Source organism: Lepidochelys kempii, chromosome 2 (assembly GCF_965140285.1).
Source record: "Lepidochelys kempii isolate rLepKem1 chromosome 2, rLepKem1.hap1, whole genome shotgun sequence".
Classification (NCBI taxonomy): domain Eukaryota; kingdom Metazoa; phylum Chordata; order Testudines; family Cheloniidae; genus Lepidochelys; species Lepidochelys kempii.
In genome coordinates, this window is record NC_136381.1 from 120058173 (window position 1) to 120081105 (window position 22933).

Here is a 22933-nt window from a genome sequence, read left to right on the forward strand (position 1 = left end):
CATTCAGCAATGTCATTAAGATTTCTGAGTCACAAGGGATTAGAAGTCTGGACCTGAAGCAGATGCTGTGAAAGCACTTGGTAGAGGAGTTCAGTGCATATTTCAGACTGCACTGCAGCTGCAAGGGATTGACGCCGTTAACTGTGGAATCAAGCTCAGGAGAAACTCCGGGCATAGTTCCGGCATCCGAAATAAATTAAAGTAAACAGTGTTGCTCTCTCTCATCCACCCTGTTAGCAGCCTCTCTGCCGAGCTGGAGACCACACACCCAGACCACACAGCACCAGCTGAACTCACTCGCACGCAACATCTAGGAGCTGTCACTCTGCTGCGGTATGAAGAGGAAAGGGGTGGGGGGGGGAGGGCGGGAGTGTGTGTGTAAGAAAGCTGCTTGCCTTCTCCTCCTATCCTTGCAGCTGGCTTGTGTGTTGTGAGGTTTGGGGAGGAAGGAAAGGAGAAAGAAGAAATCCATAATCCTTGCTGAGAAAACATACCGATAATGGCCTTTTGTAGTAATGACTTGCACTCCTCTTGTAGCAGTTTAGTAGCTGATGAAGGGTTAACATCAATTAACCTTCTATCACATGTCAAAAAAATCTTAGGCTCATATCAAATACTAAATTGTAAATACTAAATGACTGCAGTATGTGCAACAGATCTATCTGGAGAATGTGTGTCAAATATTCAAATAAAGTACTTGACATGTTTTATATTTGAAAAAGATTATCACAAAACAAACCCCATTAACTAAGGGCCAGATTACATTACCCTTATTCAGGGCTTGTCCACACACAGAAGAGATACACAGCTTTAAATTCCATCAGTTTCGAATCACACCTTTAACTAAAATCGGTCCAATTCTGTTCTTAGACCAAGCCTCACTTTGAATAGTACCTTATACCACAAGGAGTCTCACTGAAGTCATTGGGGCAACATGTAATGCAAGGTGTCACTTAGTGTAAGAATATCTCAATCTGGTCCTATGAGTTAAGGCTGCACAAGGGCATACCCCACCAACATAAACTACTGAAAACAAGGAAATTACCCTTTCAGTGGTCACACTTAGAAAGTGTCTTTTGTTGTGACAGATTCGACCACTTAGCAGATATCCTCTACTGTTTTTTAAGACGTGGGGGATACCACTAAAACCAGTATCTGTCAAAACAGAAAAAACTGAAGTGAGACCATTTAAAAACCTTTAATACCTTTCCACCCTGGGCACAATTCACCTTAATCAATCCCACGTCACCCCTAACTCTACTTCCTATCCACCATCCACACCACATATTCCTCCTCCCTCAAACTCACCAACAAACACACAACCTTAACTTTGCCCATACACACAATCCAACATCCCATATCTACTCAATCATACTTTGGCCCTACCTCAATCACCTGTCCAAATCACAACCTACATACTTCACCCATTCATTCAGCAAAATCACACACACAAAAATAAAGCTCATACTCTTTTATTCTTTCCACACTACAATAAGGCCTATACCACAAAACAAACTCAGTTTCATAAACCAGGGTTATTATGGTTTGCCCTAGCATACAAAATAACCAGAAACACTCACCAAGATTTTATGAAATGCAACACAAAACATACTGCACAATTTATTTCATAAGCATGCTTACTTCCCTAAATACATATTGTCCAGATTTAAAACTTTCAATCCTACAAATATTATACAAAAAACAAAAACATGAATCCCAGTCTACTAACTAGTTAGACTTTTCACTGTTTTGTGTCTGCCCTTAGATAGAGAAACACTTTCACCACTCCTAACCTATTATGACATTTCAACCAAACCAATCCAAATTTGTTTTAAGGCATTCTTCATTGATGCTGAGCAGGCTTGAGAGAAGTAAAGGTCTTTTAAAACTGGTCAAATACTGAACTCAAGTGCCCCATAATCTACTATTTGACTTCCACAAATTTCTCCCATGTTGATGCCACAAACTGTGAAACAATCTCTTTCACAAGCAGAGAAAGAATTATCATCTCAAATCAAGATCATCAGACTATTCCCGACAGTTTACGTTTTACTTTAGAACAGCCTGTTTTCAATGGACATTAGTCCATTAAATCACTTGTTTCCTAACCCTTCTTTTAATTTGTCTGACTTAACGTGTTAAAATACATGTACTGATATTTGGTAATCCCTAAAAATACTAATCACCCATTTAAAGTATTGATCAACAGCTTTGGCATTTACTAGTTAGATGAATTTACACAGTAAATTCAGTAACATGAAGACCAAGCCAGCCATACTGTCAGATAGCTCACAAGCTTTCTATAAATTTCCAGACTGTAGCAAATCAAACCCTCTCCTAATTTAAGACTCCACCTACTTCTCTCCAACATCCATTGAATGTTTATTCCATTCACTAGCCTTCCAGTCTCCAATCACTAGTGATTCTGCCCACGCATCCCCTTTGACTCAAGGCTTCTACAATTCTGTAACTTTCTTACTGTTTCCTAATAAACCTAACAGTCTTTACAAGAATGTTAGTGTTCTCAACAATCTCCTTTCAACTTCTTAAATTAGTTAAACGTTCTTATTCACGGACTGAAATTGGAGCCTGATGTTTTGAGTATCAAAAAATTTCAAACATGTTTATGTAAATATATTAAGAAGTTAAAAAAAATGAAATAAATAAATCCCACTGGGGTGGGTTTTTGTTTGTTTTACTAGAGCAAAAAATAAAACACCAGAGGTTTTTCATAACCTCATGTATCTACATACACTATTCTTCAGCCAAACATTATTAGTCATAAAATAACCACATCTATACAATTAATATGGCTGGAGTAAACCTTGTGTTGGTTGGTGAAGATATAAATGGCGGGGAGGCTGATAAAGTAAAGTGATGATTGTAGTGTGGTGTCATTGGTTCCTTGGTTTTTACTGTTTGCATTGGTGAAAAATGCTCTAGTGTAACTTTAACTTAAAAGTATTTTGCACTCCCCCAATACCCCATGCTTGCTACATGACCCAGATTCAGCAAAGTACTTAGGCATGTGCCTGACTTTTAAGCATGAGTAATCCCTATGCAACATGCACTTAAATGCTTTGCTGAATGTGGGCCTGTACGCACAGATATGCATATATGTTTCCCTGAGTATAACACAGGCAATATGTCTGCATTAATATTGGAGGTGGCCTGTGTGCTCCCAATCTGTAGCCCGAATCTTCTATCTAAAAGCCTATCTCTCATGTGGTTATGGAGAACTGAAGCTGTCTGTGAAGAATGAAAGTTCGTCGCCTTCCGTGACGATGAAAAGGGACTATGTTATGATAACAAAAGCATACCACCCTTCTTTATAGTTTCTTAAGATTATTTGTCAATAACATAATGTTCATTTTTGCAGCATGTACGAATGTGGAGAACCATTTCAGCCACACACACCACCAGACATTTGAAAATTTTCAATAATAGCAATTTTAAAGTAGTTAGATTTTTAAAGAGAGACTCTGGACTGCAAAAATTCTTTTTGAAAATTCAGTGTGTCTATATTCACCATTAGGTACTCATCAGTGGGAAGTTTTTATTTTATTTAGAGATTTAACTTTTGTTTAAGTGAAAAGTCTAACCTTAACTTTGGAGCTGCTATAAGCCTCTTTAGATATAGAGCAGTGGTCACCAACCGGTCAATCGCAATCTCCAGCAGTGTAGCATGGCTGCCGCTAAGGCAGGCCCCCTGCCTGCCCCGACCCCACGCCGCTCCCGGAAGCAGCCGACGCGGTCCTTGGGGCGGGGGAGCAGGGGTCTCCCTCCACATGCTACTCTTGCTCGCAAGCACCACCCCTGCAGCTCCCATTGGCCAGGAACGGGGAGCTGCAGCCAACAAGAGCTGCGGAGACAGTGCTTGCAGAGGGGGCAGCGCGTGGAGCTACGTGCCCTCCCCCTCCAGGGGCCACAGGGTCATGATGGCCCCTTCCGTGAGCAGCGTGGGACCCAAGCAGGTAGGGAGCCTGCCTTAGCCTTGCTGTGCCGACGACTGGGAGACACTCAAAGTGCTGCCCAATGGGAGGCCGCACCCCAACCCCCAGCCCCCTCCCGGAGCCAGCACCCCGCATCCCCTCCTGCACCCCAACACTCACCCCAGCCCTGACCCCCCTCTCAAAGCCAGCACCCCATACCCACTCCTGCACCCCAAGCCCCAGCCCCGAGTCCCCTCTCAGAGCCAGCACCCTGTACCCCCTCCTGCACCCCAACACCTTGCCCCAGCCCAGAGCCCTCCTGCATCCAAACTCCCTCCCAGAGCTTGCACCCCTCACCCCCTCCTGCACCCCAATCCCCTGCCCCAGGCTCAGCCCAGAGCCCACTCCCACACTGCAAACCGCTCAGCCCCAGCCCAGAGTCTGCACCCCCTCCCAAACCCTAACCCCCTACCCCAGCGTGGTGAAAGTGAGCAACGGGGAAGGAGGGAGGGAGTGGGGCAGGGCAGATCCTGGGTTGCCCTTAAATTCAAAAAGTGATCTTCGGCGTAAAAAGGCTGGAGACCACCGATATAGAGTATACTGTTACAGACGTTATAACACAGAGTCAGTAAAGCTCAACCAAAAAGGGTTAAAAATATACCTGTACATACTTCTAGGGGCCTATACAATCATTTAGGTCCCAATACTGCAGTCAGATCCAAGCCCCCAATTCAATGCAATCTGATTCTTGTATACAGTATAGTGCAGAGCCACACTGACTCTGCAGTTCCGCACATGCACAAGGTCTGGCTATATTAATCTGATTGGGAGGTCAGGACCCTATTTTGTTGTCAGTTTTCTTGGATGTTGATAGAATATAGACCTCTTCAGGGCTTTACTTCACCAGGAAGCTCAATCATACTTAAAACTGGGGGGGAAGGGTTATTTACTTTTTTGTTTGTTTTTTTATAAACACAACTGAGTATGGTCCCAAGTGCCAGAAGGGTTATCATGACTACCTGACACTGCTGACCACAACTTGTTTTTGTCTACATTGAACAGTCAGTATCATGTCATTATCTCTATTGTTAAAAAAAAAAAAAAGAGTTTAAATTATTCGGTTTCCTACTGAAGACAGTGCGTTAGACACATCCACAAATAATCTAAAAATGTGTATTTTTAAAATATATTTACTCCAGTTTTGACCTTAAATATATATATACACACACACACACACACACACACACACATCAAATATAGTGGTGAGGAATATAGTGTTGCTTGTTTTATTTTGTTTGTTTTAAGCGTGTTACTGATATGCAGTCTAGGACGTTAAGATACTGTAGGTAAATTGAGCCTTTCCATTATAAGCCTCTAACTTCAGGAATTTGTAATCTAGCATTAAAAAGTGTATCCAAGGCTGACTTTTGGCATGAGATCCCAGAAGATAGGTAGCTTTGCCTCTATCAAATTTTGAGGTTGGGGGAACATGCCGCTGTTTTTGAGATATAGAAATGTAAACAAACAGATTAATTTTCAGATTACTTTTATACTTCAATTTGAAATCTGTTTTATTTTTGCAACTGATAGTTTGTAGGTTGTAAACACAGACTAGTGCCTTTGGCTACACTGAGGTTAGGAGGATGGAATGTGAACTCTACGTCTTTAACTTTGAAAAGTTACCACTATGCATATGCACTACCTAATATCCAAAGAAAAATCATTTTTTTATTTTTAATCACACTTACTTCGTATTATATTAAAATCACTGCCTAGATCATCCCCCACAATCAACATGTAGAGGGAACCCTCCCAGGGCAGTTCTTCTTCCTCCCACAGCACCATTTTGCTTTCACTTTGGAAGGCAATCCATGAGCCCACAATGCACACTGCAAGTGGGGAGTGAAGTAGGTAGGCCAGTATGGAGGGGGGAAAGTGTGGATAGACCAAAGGCAAGGCTAGTGATGGATGAACATAATTTCTCTCCGTATCCACCAGTATATTTAGGGATGGGTCAGCTAAGGCCTGAAGCTCTGGACCTCCAAACAGATGTCCCTGGGGATCCAGTAGATTTGGGGAAGGTGGGCACAATAGCTGTTCCCTGAGTAAGAAAAAGTCACCTCCTCCCAACAGTAGAGGGATCCTCAAGAAAATTTCTTCCTCAGGATCTCCTATCACAGGGTTTATCATGGGAATGGTTTGATCTGGTTCATTGTTGCTACATGACACTGTCGGATACACTATCATATGATGACAAACCTCATCTAAGAACCAGTCCATGGGATCAAACCACTACTTTTTAGAAAAAGCAGCTGGATAAGGCTGCACAACAACAACTAGCTTTTACATAGCATTTTTCATCAATATATCTCAATGTGCTTTTCAGAGCAGTCAGTATCATTATTCCCATACAACAACTAGGAAAGCAGAAAAGAGGTGAAGTCACTCCATCTGTGAGCAACATACATTTAGAGAAAACTGACAAGATATGTATACATGCTAGCCTTTCAGGGTTTGTCGCTCTGGGCAGTATCAATCCTTTTTGCTTTACAGGCCTGTTTTTGCTGGAAACAGAAATGCAGGGTGAATTATAATCCAGGTTGCTTTACATAAATTGACATAATTTAGCAGTTGAAATAATGCAATTTTAAAAACATCTCTCACATTCAACCTTCTATCTTTGTCAGATATTCTGAACTTTATATTTAGAATTTTAGCAATAAACCAGGATTTTTGATATTTTCAGATTTCAGCATAAGTAGAAATACATTTAAAATAAGATTGAAATTAAATCTGATTCATGTTTTTTGAAAATATGCTTCCTTAAACTCCCTGACTTCATAATTATTTAAATATTTTTTTAAAATTAGTTGAATATGCTACACACTGCTTATTTTTTGCAATTTTCATCATGATAGGATTAATGATGTAGACTCTATCATCTAATCACCTATTTTATTTACTACTTTGATCAAATTTACTATGCTGGGTTGTCTAACACAGAAAGGAATACAAAAATACAATCAGATAAAGAAATGTATAAATCTGGACTATGGCAAGACTGTCCGTATATTTTAAGTCTGAAAACCTGTAATATTTGCTTTTGCCTGAACTACTGTCAATGCTGGTCTGTAAACATGTTTTAGGACCATGAGAAATCTTAAAGACCCAAAAATTCTGAGGTTATATCTACACAGCAAATTAAGATGTGGTCGTAAAGCAAGTCAGCATACCCACCCTAGCTTTAATCTAGCCAGCATGAGTACCCACAGTAGTAAAATATGACAGCACAGACTTCAGCAAGGGCTAGCTTACCCACGGTCCCAGCAGGGTTGTATAGTGGCAAGTAGCCTGCACTGAAAGCCATGTCGCCACATCTTTATTACTACTGATACCTACACTAGTTAGATTAAAAGTACAACTTCATTTGCTGTGTAGGAGTAACCTAAATGATAGGCACTTTGTGAACATTACTAAATTAGAGGAACAATATTTTTATTATATTCTTTTCAAATCACAATGTTCTGAATATTTCATGATTTAATACAAAACATTAAAAGCTTTACAAGATTTTAATGAAGATTAGTAACAAGGAGTGAATTGGTGGTTGGAAAAGGAAGAAGAGATACATTCCTGCTTAGCTAGTAGAAGACAAGCTGTTCAAATCACTATTTTCATACAACGTCTCTATAACAAAATGGGGGAGCAATTTGGCCAGATAAGTAGTTTTCTGCCTGAAATTTGTCATGTGCGATATCCTGTCAACATCATTTTTTGGGGTGGAAATCTGGAGTTAATTAGATATAGCATTTTAGAAATGCAGTACTTTGAAAAGAAGCCACTTAAGTTTTGAAAAATTGTACACTGGGGAAGGGGGATTTATCAAAAGATAACCTGGTCTGAAAGACTCATCTATTTAATTCATTGAAAACGATTTCTTCAACATGTTTTCCTGGATGAATGGATAGTTAATTTTAGTTATTTACTACAGTCTTCTAAGCTTCTCAGAAGTCTATGAGCTCACCAGCAGACTTTAGAAAGCTTGCAGAAGAAAAGGTATTTACCAACACCATGAAACAGCCAAGTTTGAAGGACTTTTTAAAAGTCTGCATGTTTAAATGATGCTATTAGAGCAAGCAAAATATGCTAATTAACCCACCTGTGATCAAGGATATAATCTAATTAATACACTTGGTAAAGAATATACAGGGCTACTACCATTTTTATCTTGACAGATTCATCCAAAAAAATTCACACACACACCTTTACAGCCCAGCTCATTGAAATTCTGCTTCACTGGAAATGCCATCATTTCAAAATTTGGTTTTGGTCCACTTCAGACTGAAACCAATTTTTTTTTTCTGAAAAATGGTGTTTCCCAAACAAAATATGCTCCTTGATGCCCACAGCTGCTCAGTGAAAAGGACATAATTGTTTCACCACTGCTATTCAACAGTGGGCATCAGTGAAACTGACATGAATCGTATCAGCAGCTGCTGCAGACCTTGGCCCGGATGCAGACTGCCCAACGGCCAGGGACCTCAGGGCTTTGAAACTCCTGGACCAGGTGACTCACTGGGCTGCCCTGCTCCCCCAGCATAAGAAGTCAGATCCCCTGAGGGTCAGGCAGCCAGCTGGCCAGGGAGTCTGGAAGCCCTGAGAGCAGGGGTTTTCAGAGCTTCCAGGCTCCCTGCTGCAGAGCCAAGGCTCTGAAAGTTTCCAGGCCCCCCATGCTACTGCACGAAGTCTGGAAGTAGTAACAAGGACTCTTCAACTGTAGCTTACAATGAAGAGCAAATACCACTACTTGCCTGTTTACCATGTTTATGGTGCCTTTAGAATGTAAAGTCTTTGTAGTATCAATTATTTCACCTTTCAGTGAAGAATACATCTGTAGTGACCGACATAATAAAAACTGAACAAGAGCTTCCATTTAATTTGAAAACATGTGGTATTTTTACATGGACCTCCAAGATTTGACATCAAGCAGGTGAAGAGGAAAGTGTTGAAAGCATCACAGAAATGACAGCACATTGCAGCCTCAGCTGCATCCTTCAGGTAGCTTCTGCAACACATTGGTCAGTGCCCAAGTTGACAAAATACCAATGATTCTGTAGCCAGCTATAAGGGCATGTCTACACTACATTGTAAACCCAGGTCTGTGGGACCTGGGCTTGTGAACTCAGTAGGTATGTCTATCCTGCAATCAGACACCGGTGGCTGGCTCCTGCCAGGTGACTCACGCTCACAGGGCTCAGGATAAGAGCTGTTTAATTGCAGTGTAGACATTTGGGCTTGGGCCGCAGCCCAGGCTCTAGGACCCTGCAAACTGGGAGGGTCCCAGACCTCAGCCCAAACCCAAACATCTACAACACAATTAAACAGTCCCTTAGCAGGAGCCCCACCAGCATGAGTCAGCTGGCAAAGGCCAGCCACAGATGCTTAATTCCAGTGTAGACATACCCAGTGTTTCCAAGCCAGCGCTCAAGCATCCACACCACCGTGCAAATGTGGGTCCCACAGCCGGACCCGGGCCTCACAGCCGTGCTAACTAATGCACTAGGCAGACCTTCAGAGTCGGTTCTGCGGCTTGGGCCGCGTCCACACGGCAAGTGACAGCGCTCGGATCCGCAGGAGAACACGCTCTGACCCGGCCCCCCCGCAGGGCCCTGCGCTCCTCCGGCCTTTCGCAGGATCCCCCGCGGGGCCCGGCCCAGCTGAGCCGGGCGGAGAGAAGCGGAGCCTCCGGAAGCCCCAGCGCCCCCCCCCCCTCACAGTGGTAGTGGTGTGTGTGGGGGGGGGAGGGGTCCTGGCCTCCCCCGCACAGAGCCAGCGCCCAGCGGGGGGCGGGGTAACGGGCGCGTCCCAACGGCCCGATCCGGATCGTTATTGTCAACGGCGGCAGAGGCAAGGCGGGTCCGCAGTGAGACTCGCCCCCCCCCCCAGGGCAAGAGCCGCAGAGGCACGGGGATGGGCTGCTCCGCAGCCCGGAGGCAGGTCAGAGCCGGCCCGCGCTGACCTGCAGCGAGAGGAGGGGGGAGGGGCGTCACTCACCGGCCGCCGCGCTGTTTGTCACCGGCACGGGGCAGCTTCCCTCCCGGCAGCACCTCCGCCTCTCGCGCGGCCAGCCCGCCGCAGTGGAGCCAGGACGAATCGATCGCCCGAGAGACGGAGCCGGAGCAATCGAGCGGCAGCCCCGCCCCTCCCGCTCGTGCCGCGGCTTCCTTCTCCCGGCCCCGCCCCTGAGCTCGTTCTCCTCCCCTCCCGGCCCCGCCCCTGAGCTCGTTCTCCTCCCCCTCCCACCAGCCGCGTCCCTGCGCCCTCAGGTGCAGGGCGGGGCCGCTGGGGTTACTGGGTTTGAGACAGTGTATGGGGGGCGGGGAGCTGGGGACAGCAGAGCGGGCGCTGTCCAGCCCCACAGAAGGCTCTTCAAGAGATACGGTGACCGAGGACGAGGGGGGAAATGCTGCTTAGAGACGGAATAAAGTAAGAGAAAGAAACAAAGCAGGCGCTGGGCCCCGCTCCTGCCAAGCTCTGCCAGGGCCTGCAGCGCCCGGGCAACCTGCAAAGGAGACTATTGTTTTGTTTCAAACTGGGCGTCTGGCTTGATTTGTATAAACCAAGGCCTGATAAGGGTCCTGTTGGGGAGGCAGGAGGTTGGATTTTTATTTTTTTTTACCCATGTCCCAGTCTTCATCCAAAATTGCACCTGTCTAATTTAGCCATTTTTAAAAAAACAGTTTTACATGAGCCTGGTCAAGCCCCTGTAGGGAAGAGGTTCTCGACCTGAGAAAGTTATATTGGTTTGACTTAAATCAGTTTTTAAACCACTGTCATTAATCTGGTGTAAACCAAACTAAGAGTGTCCATGGAAGGATTTAAGAGGTGCTTATTGTGATTTAGTTTACATTATTTTAATTAAAATAAAACAAAATAAGGCCTTGTCTACACTGGTAAGATTCTGCGGTGTAACTCCCGAGGTGTACACACAGCCAAGACACTTAGTGCATAGAAACTGTGCAGTTGCCGCGCTGTGAAAAAACCACCCCGACAAGAGGCATACAGCTTACTGTGTCGGGGCTACAGCACCACGGTGTCAGTGTAGACACCCTGGTTGACAGTGTTGCAATTGGCGTCCAAGAGGTGTCCCACAATGCCTGTTTTCGCCTGTCGTCATTGGTTTGAACTCTACTGCCCTGCCCTCAGGTGACCAACCCTTAAATTCCTTGGGAATTTTGAAAGTCCCCTTCCTGTTTGCTCGGTGATGCATGCAGTGCTCTCAGCACATCTTTCCAGGTGACCACGCCTGCTCCACGCACCAGGCGATACCCGCTTGGAGCAATGCTGAGCTCCTCAGCATTTGAGCAGAGGAGGCTGTCCAGTCCCAGCTGTGGTCCAGCCATAGGAATTATGATACCTACGGACAGATTTCACGATGTATGGCAGAAAGGGGCCACGACCAGGAGACACTGCAGTGCAGGATCAAACTGAAGGAGTTGCGGAACGCTTACCACAAGGTGCAGGAGGCAAACCACTGCTCTAGTGCTGCACCCACAAGCTGCCGGTTCTACAAAGAGCTGGATAAGATACTTGGTGGCAACCCCACCACCACTGCAAAGACTACTATGGATACTTTGTTGGCTCATGAGCCAGTTGAGAGTGGACAGAGCCAGGAGGAGGAAATCTTGGACAAGGATGGGGAGGGGGACCCAGCAGCAGAGGACGACTCGGAGGTCAGAGGTGCATGCAGCCAGGAGCTCTTCTGTATTCCAGAGGAGGCTAGCCAGTCACAGCTGTCGGAGTTTGGTGAAGTGCAAACAGGAGAGGAAGCCCCTGGTAAGTGGCTTTGATTTTGGGACTCACTGAAGCAAGTTGTTTGAGGCAGGAGGGTTGCAAAAAGCAGGCTTGTGTCTGTATGATGCACGTACTACCGCATGCCTAGTCTGAGCAGCGAAACAGGGTGTTGATTGACTCCCTCACTTCATGGGAATCTGCCTCAGAGATCTCCACGAAACTCTCGTGGAGATGCTGGGCAATCTGCTGCCACAGGTTCTTTGGCAGAGCCGCTTTGTTTCTTGCCCCATTAAGGGTAACTTTCCCACGGCACTCTGCCATCACTGGGGTGGGGACCATTGCTGCACATAGGCAAGCCGCATAAGGGCCAGGGCAGAAGCCGCAGTCTTGGAGAAGATCCTCCCTTGATTCCCTGCTCACCCTCAGCTGCGAGATATCTTCCATAATGAACACAGCCTCTGGAAAATGTGCGGACAGTAATGATTATAAGGCTCCCCCTACAGTGCTGGCTCTCCCCAAGAGGCACATGCTTAGTGTACAGTATGGTCCTGGAACACTGATTGCCCCTGCCTCTGTAGTTACTCACCATTTTGGGGGTCTTGTGGCTCATGTGTGCTTGCCTGGGGTCAGCCAGTTAGTGGCAGGTATGTGAATAGTGGCTGTGTTTTAAATCATGAAATCTGTGTGTTGCAAACAATACTGCTTCTGTAAAATGTTGCATTTTGGCTTCACAGATATGACCTTGGGAGCCCAGCCTCCCCCTTTGTTATCACCAGCTGAACGGCTGCGCAGAATTAGAAAGTGGCCACGAAGAACTAAAGAGGACTTTCTGCATGATGTCATGATGCACTCTGTGGCCAAAAAGCAAGAAATTGAAGGAGTGGCAGGACAGCGAGAGAAGGGACCGAAAGGACAACGTGGCACACCAGAATGAAGTCACAGAGCAGCTTTTAAAGGTTATGGAGCGCCAAGCGGACACGCTCCAGGTGCTACTAGCACTGCAAACTGAGCAGCTCCGCGCCCGCCCTCTCCTGCAGCTGCTGTTGCAAAACACTTTCCCAAGTGCCCCCCCTCCCTCCGAACATCGCCAACACACTCTTATCAACCTCCTGGATCCAGTCTGTACCCACTGCATTCCACTCCTGCCCCGTCACAGTCCAGCCCTGTGGACTCCCAGTACCCATTGCACTCAACACCCCTTCTTCTGCAGTTTAGCCCTGCCGAAGAACATTGTCCGCTGCACTGTACTCCAAAGGACAAGGTTGCATATGATACCTGGACGTACACAAATGTTTAACCGTCCTGGGACCCCACTTCCTCCTGGGACCTTCCCTTCCCCCAGCCCCCATAGTGTTGATGTGTTTTTTTGTTTGTCTCGCTCTTCTGATTGTTGTTTTTCAATAAAAGAATTGTGTTGGTTTGAAAGCAATCTTTATTCCATTAATTGAGAGCAAACAGAACCCTGTAAAGCAACAGGCAATTTTCTTAAACCTTCACTGTGATTGATGCAGACGATACACTATCACCTCCTCGCATTACAAGCACTGCACTCCCGAGCATAGCAACAAATATTAGTGGCTTTCAGCTTCAAATTGCTGCCTCAAGGCATCCCTGATCCTTATGGCCCTGCACTGCGCCCCTCTAAAAGCCCTGGTCTCTGGCTGTTCAAATTCAGCCTCCAGGTCCTGAGTCTCTGCGGTCCAGCCCTGAGTGAAGCTTTCACGCTTCCCTCACAAATATTATGGAACATCCAGCATGCAGCTATAAGCATAGGAATATTGTCATCAGCCAGGTTCAGCCTCCCATATAGGCAGCTCCAGCAGGCCTTTAAACATCCAAAAGCACACTCAACAGTCATTCTGCATTTGCTCAGCCTGTTGTTGAACTGCTCCTTGCTGCTCTCAAGGTTCCCCATGTATGGCTTCATAAGCCACGGCATTAAGGGGTAGGCAGGGTCTCCCAGGATCACAGTGGGCATTTCGACTTCCACTACAGTGATCTTCTGGTCCAGGAAGGAAATCTCTGCTTGCAGCTTCCTGAACAGGCGAGTGTTCCGAAAGATGTGTGCGTCATGCACATTTTCCAGACCAGCCTGCGATAATGTCCATGAAATGCCCACGGTGATCCACATGCTCCTGGAGAACCATAGAGAAATACCCCTTCAGATTAATGTACTTGGTGGCTAGGTGGTCTGGTGCTAGAATTGGAATATGCGTGCCATCTATCACCCCCCTGCAGTCAGGGAAGCCCATTTGTGCAAAGCCATCCACAATGTCATGCACGTTGCCCAGAGTCACGGTCTTTCAGAGCAGGATGTGATTAATGGCCCTGTACACTTTGGTCAACATGAGTCCCATGGTTGACTTCCCCACTCTGAACTGGTTAGTGACCAAACGGTAGCAGTCTGCAGTAGCCGGCTTTCACAATGCAATTGCCACACGCTTCTCCAACGACAGGACAGCTCTCATTCTAGTGTCCTTGCACCACAAGGCTGGGAAGAGCTCATCACGCAGTCCCATAAATGTGGCTTTCCTCATCCGAAAGTTCTGCAGCCACTGCTCATCATCCCAGATGTGCATGACAATGTGATTCCACCACTCAATGCTTGTTTCCCGAGCCCCAACGCAACTTGTTTCCTGAGCCCAAAAGCAACGTTTCACTGTGATCAGCACCTCCGTGAATGCCCCAAGCAATTTCGTGTCGTAGCTACTATGCATGGTGAGATCAATGTCGAACTCCTCTTGCCTTTGTAGTTTAAGGAATAACTCCACTGCCACTCGTGACATGTGAGTGAGAGGGAGTAGCATATTGGTCAGTAGTGCGGGATCTATTCCTGCAGACCGAAGAGGCAAAACGCACAGTACACAAACCATTGAAAGATGGTACCAAATGCAGACGGAAACACAGGGATTGCTGGAATGCAAAGCAATGCATCACAGAGCATTGGGACAGGACCCGGATGGCCCGGAACCCCCTCCGCCTTCCCAAAACTCTTAGTGGTGGAAGAGGAAGAGATGTTCTGTGGGATAGCTGCCCAGAGTGCACCGTTCTGAATACCCCTGAAAGTGCTGCAAGTGTGAACACGCTATTGTGCAGGCAGCTGACAGTGTGAACACACAACAGCAGTTTCCCTTCAGCGCTCTCTGAGTGGCAATGTAACTGCCGGTGATGTAACTCTGCCTAACATACCCTAAGTGTCCACACTCGTTTAACTAAATTTGTTTTAAAATCACGCCAGTAGTTAAACCACTGCAACTTTCTCATGCAGACAAGCCCTTAAATTGATTTTTAACCTGGCTTATATCTATTTATCTTAAATCTTACTGAATAAACTAAATTGATATAAACCAGATTTCAATCAATTTAAGTGTTCACACAGGGATTTGCACCAGTTTAAGTAAGTAGATTTACAATGCTCTTTAATTAAACCAGTATGTATAGACAAGACCTTGGAAGTGTCATTTCTGGGCTTCCACTGGTGAAGGTCTCAGTGAATAAATATTTTCACATCTTAAAAGAAGAGACAGGGCTGTTGAATCCTTAACAGAAGCTTTCTTTATCCCAAATATTAGACACTTAAGTTAAATAGCAGTTAAAAGAGAACAAAAGCAGTTTTAAGCTGTCTGACTAAAAATCCTTCCCCTTTTAAATAAATCAGCTTTCCATCTCTTAGCTTTTATGAAGTCATCATTGCATTAGTTGTTCACTCAGACTTAGACAGGATCTGAATTTCTACTGTTAAAATTATAAAGAAAAAAACCCATCTTCAGGCATTTTTTCCTATATCATAAAGGAGTGAAAAAGGAAATAGGTTCAGGGGTTTTGTATGGTTTATATTCTCCTTTGCAGGTTATCTTTACATTAATGCAAGAACTGAAACTGGTACAAAACACAGCAGCCCACAGGCATAATGCTTAACTTTATGCACCTGAAGGGTCCCATATAATTTCTCAAGTAGTTTAAAGTTAAGCATAGGCCTACACATTTGCAGGATCAGGCCTGTGGTGGGATCCACAAAGGGACTTAGGCATTGCAATGTTGAGTGTCACAGTACCTAACTTTTAGGTACCTAGAAAAACACAGAAACAATAAAGCGAAGTTAGGCTCCTAGGATCCCTGTACAATGAATAGGGATTTGCCTGAGAATGGGATTTACAAAAGCCAGCATGCTAGCACAGGGCACCCTAAGATACGCAGTGAAAGATGCTGATGATAGAGGTGTTTGTTAAGTCCTGCCCATTTCACAGAAATAGGCATCTAAGTCTGGGCTGCATGGAGGTGCATAGCTCTGTGATCCAAGAACAGGGGCCTGCTACGTGGAATTGGACAGCTTAGATGCCTAAACTGCTTCTTGAGGGAGTAAGTTAGGTGTCTGTCTCATGCCACATAAAACAAAGAATGAGATGATGGAGCCCATCATATCACCTGGGACTTGCCTACTTGAGAGATGTAAAAATAAAGAACATTTTTTGGGGGGTGAGATAGGAGGGTTATGTTATTTTCTTTATTTTGCTGGGATTTTAATTGGGCATGTGGTTACAAAAGCCTAAGTAGAATTAAACCTAAACAGAGAAAAAATTAAACTAGAAAGAAAAACAGGAAGAACTGAAAAAGGGAAAAACCACTTAAAGTTATACTACTGTCAAATAAGGCCCAAAAATTTGTTTTGTAAAAAATCACAAAAAAAGTTTACAAAACCTCCTTGGCCTCAGATGCTATCAGGCATAATAATTCCTATGAGTAGTTCCATTGATATTAGTTAGACTTGAGGGTACTTAACTCTTCTAGAGGATTGGGCCACAATAATTCACCTAGCAATGAAGTTAAAATTAATTGGCTGGTAAATTCCTTATTTTGTCCTTTTCCTCATTTAAAGTCCTGTACTGCATCTGCTTTAGTCTAATTTTTTAGTATTATTCTCCAGTGGTCAGTAATTGATTCAATAATTTCTTTCACTATCGGAAAGCTATAGTATTCTCTTTGGTACCTGAGCAAGACAGATCCCTATGATGATGTAACGTAACTTTGGGATTTTTTTTTTAAAGTTTAGTCACCCATGAGAGGTTTCAGAGTAGCAGCCGTGTTAGTCTGTATTCGCAAAAAGAAAAGGAGTACTTGTGGCACCTTAGAGACTAACCAATTTATTTGAGTATAAGCTTTCGTGAGCTACAGCTCACTTCATCGGATGCACTATTACCTTATTTTCAGACTGTTCATCAGTACATTTTGCTTGTTTAAAAGGATGTTGTCCAACAATACCACTATTTTCAAGCAAACCAAGGATTGATTAATCCAGGGACGCCTCCACCCAGTAGACAGCACTTGAGCCCTGATCCTGCAAACTGCTCCATGCAAGTGGACGCCTGTGCCCACAGAGAGCCTCATGGACTTCAGTAGGGCTCAATGCAAGGGTTTGTCCATGCAGAACATTTTGCAATGTTGAATTTAGAATTGAATCAAGCTGCAAACTTTGGAAATGGATCCAAATTCTCCCACAGTTCAGAGTTGTTTGGATCTGGATCTGGATCTGCATCTCTACTGGAAATACAAGTATTCTACAAGTAACTGATTTAAAAAGTATCAGGGGGCAGCCATGTTAGTCTGTATCCACAAAATCTTGTTTTTGATTTAAAAGGGGAAAGGAACTGAATTTCAGAAGTGTCGCGCACTTAACGCCAAATGAATTCTATGAAAACTACAGGAATGTGGAGCCTCTGAAAATCAGATCCAATGTCATCTTCATTTTAAGGTTTATAATAAAATTTGCCAATTAAATAACATTAGCAGCAATTTATGGCCAAATCCATGTCCTGATGTGACAGCAACATGGAATCCAGTCCAAACTGTACAGCCCGGTTGAGCGCTGCAACAACAGAACCCAATGCTAGGTCCTGAAAGGGTATATGCTATGCTTCCTAACAGGCATGTGGCTTTTCCTCAGATATGCAACTTCTCTTGCTCCCCAGGGTGGAATTTATTACTCTGACCCACTTGGGTAACCTGAAAGTATGTCAGTGAAGCACTGTTCATGTACAGTGCATTTCTGACACCCCCCACATGTGGTTTTCCCAGCTGATGGTTATACCCAGAGGAACTTAAAGTGGCCACGTTGTAAGCACCCATCCAACAGCTCCTAAGCAAAACAGCAACGGAATGTAGATAGGGCCTATTGGGCAGAAGAAACCACATCACACATACATGCTTCCAGGACAGATGGAGTAAAACAGTAATATTGACTATCAAATTTAAATTGTTAAAAATACTCAAGGTAGTATAAAGAGATTAATCCTTGTTCTTAAAAATGGGATGGAAAAGTGGCAACTTTAATACACTATATCTTGCTGAACAGTGAAGTCTTACCCCAATAAGGGTTACATAGAACAACAGTTTGCACTTACTGTTTTCTAGTCTGTTTATGTAGATTAAACAACACACTACCTCTGAGAGTTAGGTAAGCATTCTTAAGATTTTTAAGGCCAGAAGGGACCGTTATGGTCATGTAGTCTGACTTCCTGCATAACACAAGTCATAGAATTTCAGCAAGTAATTCCTGCATCAAACTTGTTGGGGACACTGGGGCATGGCCACTAGATAACTCGAGGAGATGGAAGACCACGAGTGTCGATGAAGCCCCCTCGCACTAGGCCCAGGTGTCCTTGTCCCCCAATCCCGCCTGGAGGCACTCGCAGCTGCTCTGCGTACTAGGCCCAAGTGTCCTTGGCCCCCCCGCCTGGAGGCACACACAGCAGTTATGCTGAAAATCTGCAACAATATGTTGCAGAGTCAGACTGCCTGAAACAAAGCAAGGCCAAACAGGGGAGATATGGAAGAACAATGCTGAATAAAGCAGCTTTATGTATAGTTTAACAAATGATACAGAGAACCAGGGAACTAGCAGGGAACTGGATTGGCTAGCTATATGGATACTTGGGGCAGCTTGCTATTGGATAAGTGTTAGCCGACGGCCAAGGATGTTTGGTGAGGTGCCAGCTATGCCCGTTTATACCATCCGTGACTTTAACCGCTAGGACGCACTGTCCCTTCGCGGCGGGCAGCCCGGGCTAGGCTGACGGATGCCCCAAGGTCCTAACCACCCGTGACTTTAACTGCTAGAGCTCAGAGCTCCTTCGCAGCGGGCAGTCAATACTGACTGACAGGTGCCCCAATGGCAGCACTAAGAGCCTCTCCACACCCGTGACTTTAACTGCTAGAGCTCAGAGCTCCTTCGCAGCGGGCAGCCAGGATTGACTGACAGGTGCCCCAAGAGTTTGCCCCGTGGAGGCGGCACAACTCAACGCTAGGCTCTTAGTACTCTCACCTAATGGCCAGGCTTTAGAGCCAAAACGGCTGAGGTTCTTTAATTGTGTTGGCTGCTTTACAGTAAACCAGAGAAAACAAGTCAGGCTTATGCATAAATGGTTACCAAAATTTATTAAGCTAGATTCTAATCATGTGGTTACAAAATTGCTAGTGCCTACTTATTTAAATGTAGAGATGTTACACACACAAACAAGTTACAAAACTGAAGCCACAATCCCAAAGAAAGAAAACAAAGTATAGAGCTCTATTTCAAAATATGTGTACACTAAAGATAGGAGATCAGGTGTGGGTGCTTCTTACCCTCCTTGCATCTCTCGATTCCAGCGGTGCCAAGCCAGGATCGGTCACTCAGTTCCGCGGAAAGACGAATAAGGGACAAGGCGTAGGGACCCTCTTAGCTGCAGAAGCCTTGGGAGGCTGTCACTTATCTGACCAGCAGATAGATAGTGAAAAGCACTCAAAAAATATGGTGCTGTAGGTCCCCTACTTATACCTCTGTACTCCTTTATTCTCTTTCTCCTTTCTTATGCCAAATTGAGGCTGGTCTGTCGGGGTGACGCCAGCTTTTGCAAGAGTAGTTTACACTTGCAAGGGAGAGAAACAATAAGTTTCGACTACTGGACATTTCTTTTATCAGGGTAAATATTTTCCCACCTAGGATGTTGGTGTGTGTGCATCACGCTATTTAGTAGGGGCTAAGAGCCATGTCTGTCACAGGGCCTCTGCCTGCTGTGAACTTAATCGTTGTATCTGTTCCCAGAGGCACATTGTAGCAGCACACCTGTGCTTTCACAGCTTCAAAGGCTGTGCTGGAATATATGTTAAGTGCCCTGTTCCTGCTTCCTCCTGTGTTTCCAGCAATGCTGGTCTGGGGGGGGCGGGGGGCTGGCTGTCTGGTTACAATAAGTATGCTGGGAAAAAGGATTATAAAAGCCTGTATAACTTCCTGCTCTGTGTACAGGATTTGAGATTCAAATCTCCCTGTACCTTTTTGAAGCTTCAAATAAACTTTTCTGCTTCTCCACCCCATTGTGATTATTGGGTGTAGCACACCGGGTAACGAACCAACTTCAGCTGTTGTTTAGCCTCTTGGCACTGGGTGCCGGCAACAAACTCATACCTTATAAGTGGAGCTAGAACCAGTTTCTTAGAAAAACATCCAATCCTAATTTGAAGGCTTCAAATGATGGAGAATCCACCACAATGCTTAGAGAGTTGTTCCAAGGATTAACTCATTTCTGACACCACCACATGTGCAAACTACGGCCCGTGGGCCACATCCTGCCTGCTGGACCCTCCTACCTGGCCCCTGAGCTCCCGGCCCGGGAGGCTAGCCCCCCTCCCCTGCAGCCTCAGCTCACTGCGCTGCCAGCGCAATGTTTTGGTCAGTGGGGCTGCGAGCTCTTGCCGGGCAGCGCAGCTGCAGACCGCGGCCTGACCCAGGGCTCTGTCCTGTGCGGTGGCGTGGCTGGCTCCAGCTGGGTGGCACAGCTGCCTGTCCTGGTGCTCTGGGTGGTGCGGCTGTAACGCCGCCAGCCATTGGTGCACCAGACAGCGCTGTAAGAGGCAGGGGGGGTTGGATAGAGGGCAGGGGAGTTTGGAGTGCTGGTCAGGGGGTGGGGGTGTGGACAGGGGTCGGGGCGGTCAAAGGACGGGGAGCAGAGAGGTTGAATGGGGGCAGGGGTCCTGCGGGGGCAGTCAGGAAGGAGACGGGGGGTTGGATGGGGTGGTGGGGGCAGTCAGGGGCAGGGGTTCTGTGGGTGGTCAGGGTACAGGGAGGGGTGGATGGGGCAGAGGTTCCAGGGGTCTGTCAGGGGACAGGGTGGGTTGGATGGGACAGGAGTCCTGGGGCGGGGGAGCTGTCAGGGCATGAGAAGCAGGGGTGGTCAGATAGGGGGCAGCAGCCAGGCCACACCTGGCTGTCTGGGGAGGCACAGCCTCCCCTAACCAGCCCTCCATACAATTTCAGAAACCTGATGTGGCCCCCAGGCCAAAAAGTTTGCCCGCCCCTGGATTAACTACTCTGTTAAAAAAATGCACCTTATTTCTCAAATGAATTTATCTAGCTTCAGCTTTGAACGATTTGATCTTATAATGCTACTAGCCTATTATCAGAAATCTTTTCCCCATGTAGGTACTTGTAGACTGTGATCAAGTCTTCTCTTAACCTTCTTGTTGATAAACTAAATAGATTGAACTTCTTCAGTGTCTCACTGTAAAACAAGTTTTCCAGACCTCAGATCATTCTTGTTGCTCTTTTCCAAACCCTTTCCAATAGGTCAACATCCCTTTTTGAAGTGCAGATATCAGAACAGTATTCTAGCAATAGTCTTGCGAATGCTGTTTACAGAAGTGATACCACCTGCTGGTCAATATTGCTAGACAGTTTTCAGTTAGAGAAAACTGAGTCATAGAGAAAGGCCTTTGAAGGCTCCAATTTGGCAGGGTACTTAGACCATTGAAACCACATGCTTAAAGTTAGGCACATGGCTAACAAGTACCTTGTGAATCAGGGCCTAGGTAACTTGTCAAAGGTCAAAATGGTAGAACCAGGAATGGAACCAAAGAGCCCCAACTCCTAGCTGCCTGCTCTAAGATATCCATACTTACTGTTCACACATTTTGTGGTCTCACTGGTTTTACCTCTCTGCTTTTTCTCAGGATCAAATATGGAGGGCTAAAACCAGTGTTCTATGTTTTTGTAAATGGGGCTTTCAGATACTGGCATATATTTGCTAGAAAATTCATGGAATATTTCTCCAGAGTCAAATTTTTAAGCTCCCCCCCACCCCGTATGTTATATTATGTTTCCTAGAGATTATCTGCTTTGTGAGTCTTTGTAATAGAAATTGACTAGATGTAAGGCATGAAGCTGATATCCAGGATGAGATTTTTTTTAAAAAAATCTGGCTTTTATTCCTTTTTTTTAAACAAATATGTACTGATAAATTCTTTGACCTTGGCAGTGCTTTTCCCAGTAAATATCAATTTAGGCCAGCAACTCTAATCGTAAAGTAAAATATAGTTATGCTCGTTTAAAGAAAAGAGAAAAAGAAGCATTACTGATCAGTGCTTGCCCCCCAAATGATTTCTGGCATGTTTTAAAAGAAACAGAATATAAATTAATGCACAAGCCATTTTGAATTCTCTTCCTGAACAAGTAGTCAGTTTCTCCACATCAAACAGAAAGCGTAGCCTTTTGCATTTTTAAATGATCTTTAATAGTATACAAAATTCTCACACTGCTTTCCTTTCTTGGTTTGCAGTATACTAATTCTTTCCTTTAAAGACCTATCCAAGGAATCTGTGCACTACTGACCCAGAGGCATTGTTTCTCTAAACAGCATCAACAAAACAAGTTGTTCATTTACTTTGTGCAGCTAAAAATACTGAATTCTGTATACTACAGCTCAGTCAAGAATGTCATTAGTCTATGTAAAGTAGGTTTTATCAGTTCAAATGCTACTTCTTGGAAGCAACTTTCATCTGCAGCCTTTATTTTTAAAGAACAAAGCAGACATATAAAGCTGAAAATACTTAGAAATGTCCCATATTCTTTCCTCAAAAGGGAAAGCCCTACCAAAAAAACATTTCACATTTTGTGACACTGGACCTCAGGGTAAAATGTGCTCCTTCTCCCCTCCTGGTATGCAAGGCCAAACTGTAGCGGAACTGCACCGGTTCCACTGTTACTGGAATAAGCCTGAGAGGGAGAACATTACAATCTTCTGTGCAGTGTAAAGCTGTGCTAGGTGGTAGCTCTCTGAAAGTATTTGCACAGGGAGGATTATGCACAGGACGGGAGTAGAGTGGAGGCCAATTAGTCTATATACTGCAGATCTATTGGCCACAACATTAGTTTTAGGGTGGTGCAATAGTGGCTGCGT

General features: G+C 45.0%; 2 protein-coding genes across 2 annotated transcripts in view; one reads left to right on the plus strand and one right to left on the minus strand.

Moving 5' to 3' along the window:
* Positions 1-10101, minus strand: part of EXOC2 (exocyst complex component 2) — a 188565-nt gene extending 178464 nt beyond the window's left edge. The window contains exon 1 of the mRNA XM_073332187.2: positions 9987-10101. The gene's annotated coding sequence lies outside the window, so the exon portion shown is untranslated. The remainder of the gene's footprint in view (positions 1-9986) is intronic.
* Positions 10102-10243: 142 nt separating this feature from the next.
* On the plus strand, positions 10244-13112 carry LOC144930158 (uncharacterized). The gene is made up of 2 exons (XM_078851300.1): positions 10244-11768; positions 12461-13112. The coding sequence occupies exons 1-2, from the start codon at positions 11372-11374 to the stop codon at positions 12658-12660; spliced, it is 597 nt and encodes a 198-aa protein (XP_078707426.1). The 5' UTR covers positions 10244-11371; the 3' UTR covers positions 12661-13112.
* The last annotated feature ends 9821 nt before the right edge of the window (positions 13113-22933 follow it).

Bases quoted from the DNA above. Each gene is read 5' to 3' on its own strand.
- LOC144930158 (XM_078851300.1), top strand. From the start codon at position 11,372: ATGGCAGAAAGGGGCCACGACCAGGAGACACTGCAGTGCAGGATCAAA. The intron at 11,769-12,460 runs GTAAGTGGCTTT...TTGGCTTCACAG, and splicing joins AACAGGAGAGGAAGCCCCTG to ATATGACCTTGGGAGCCCAG.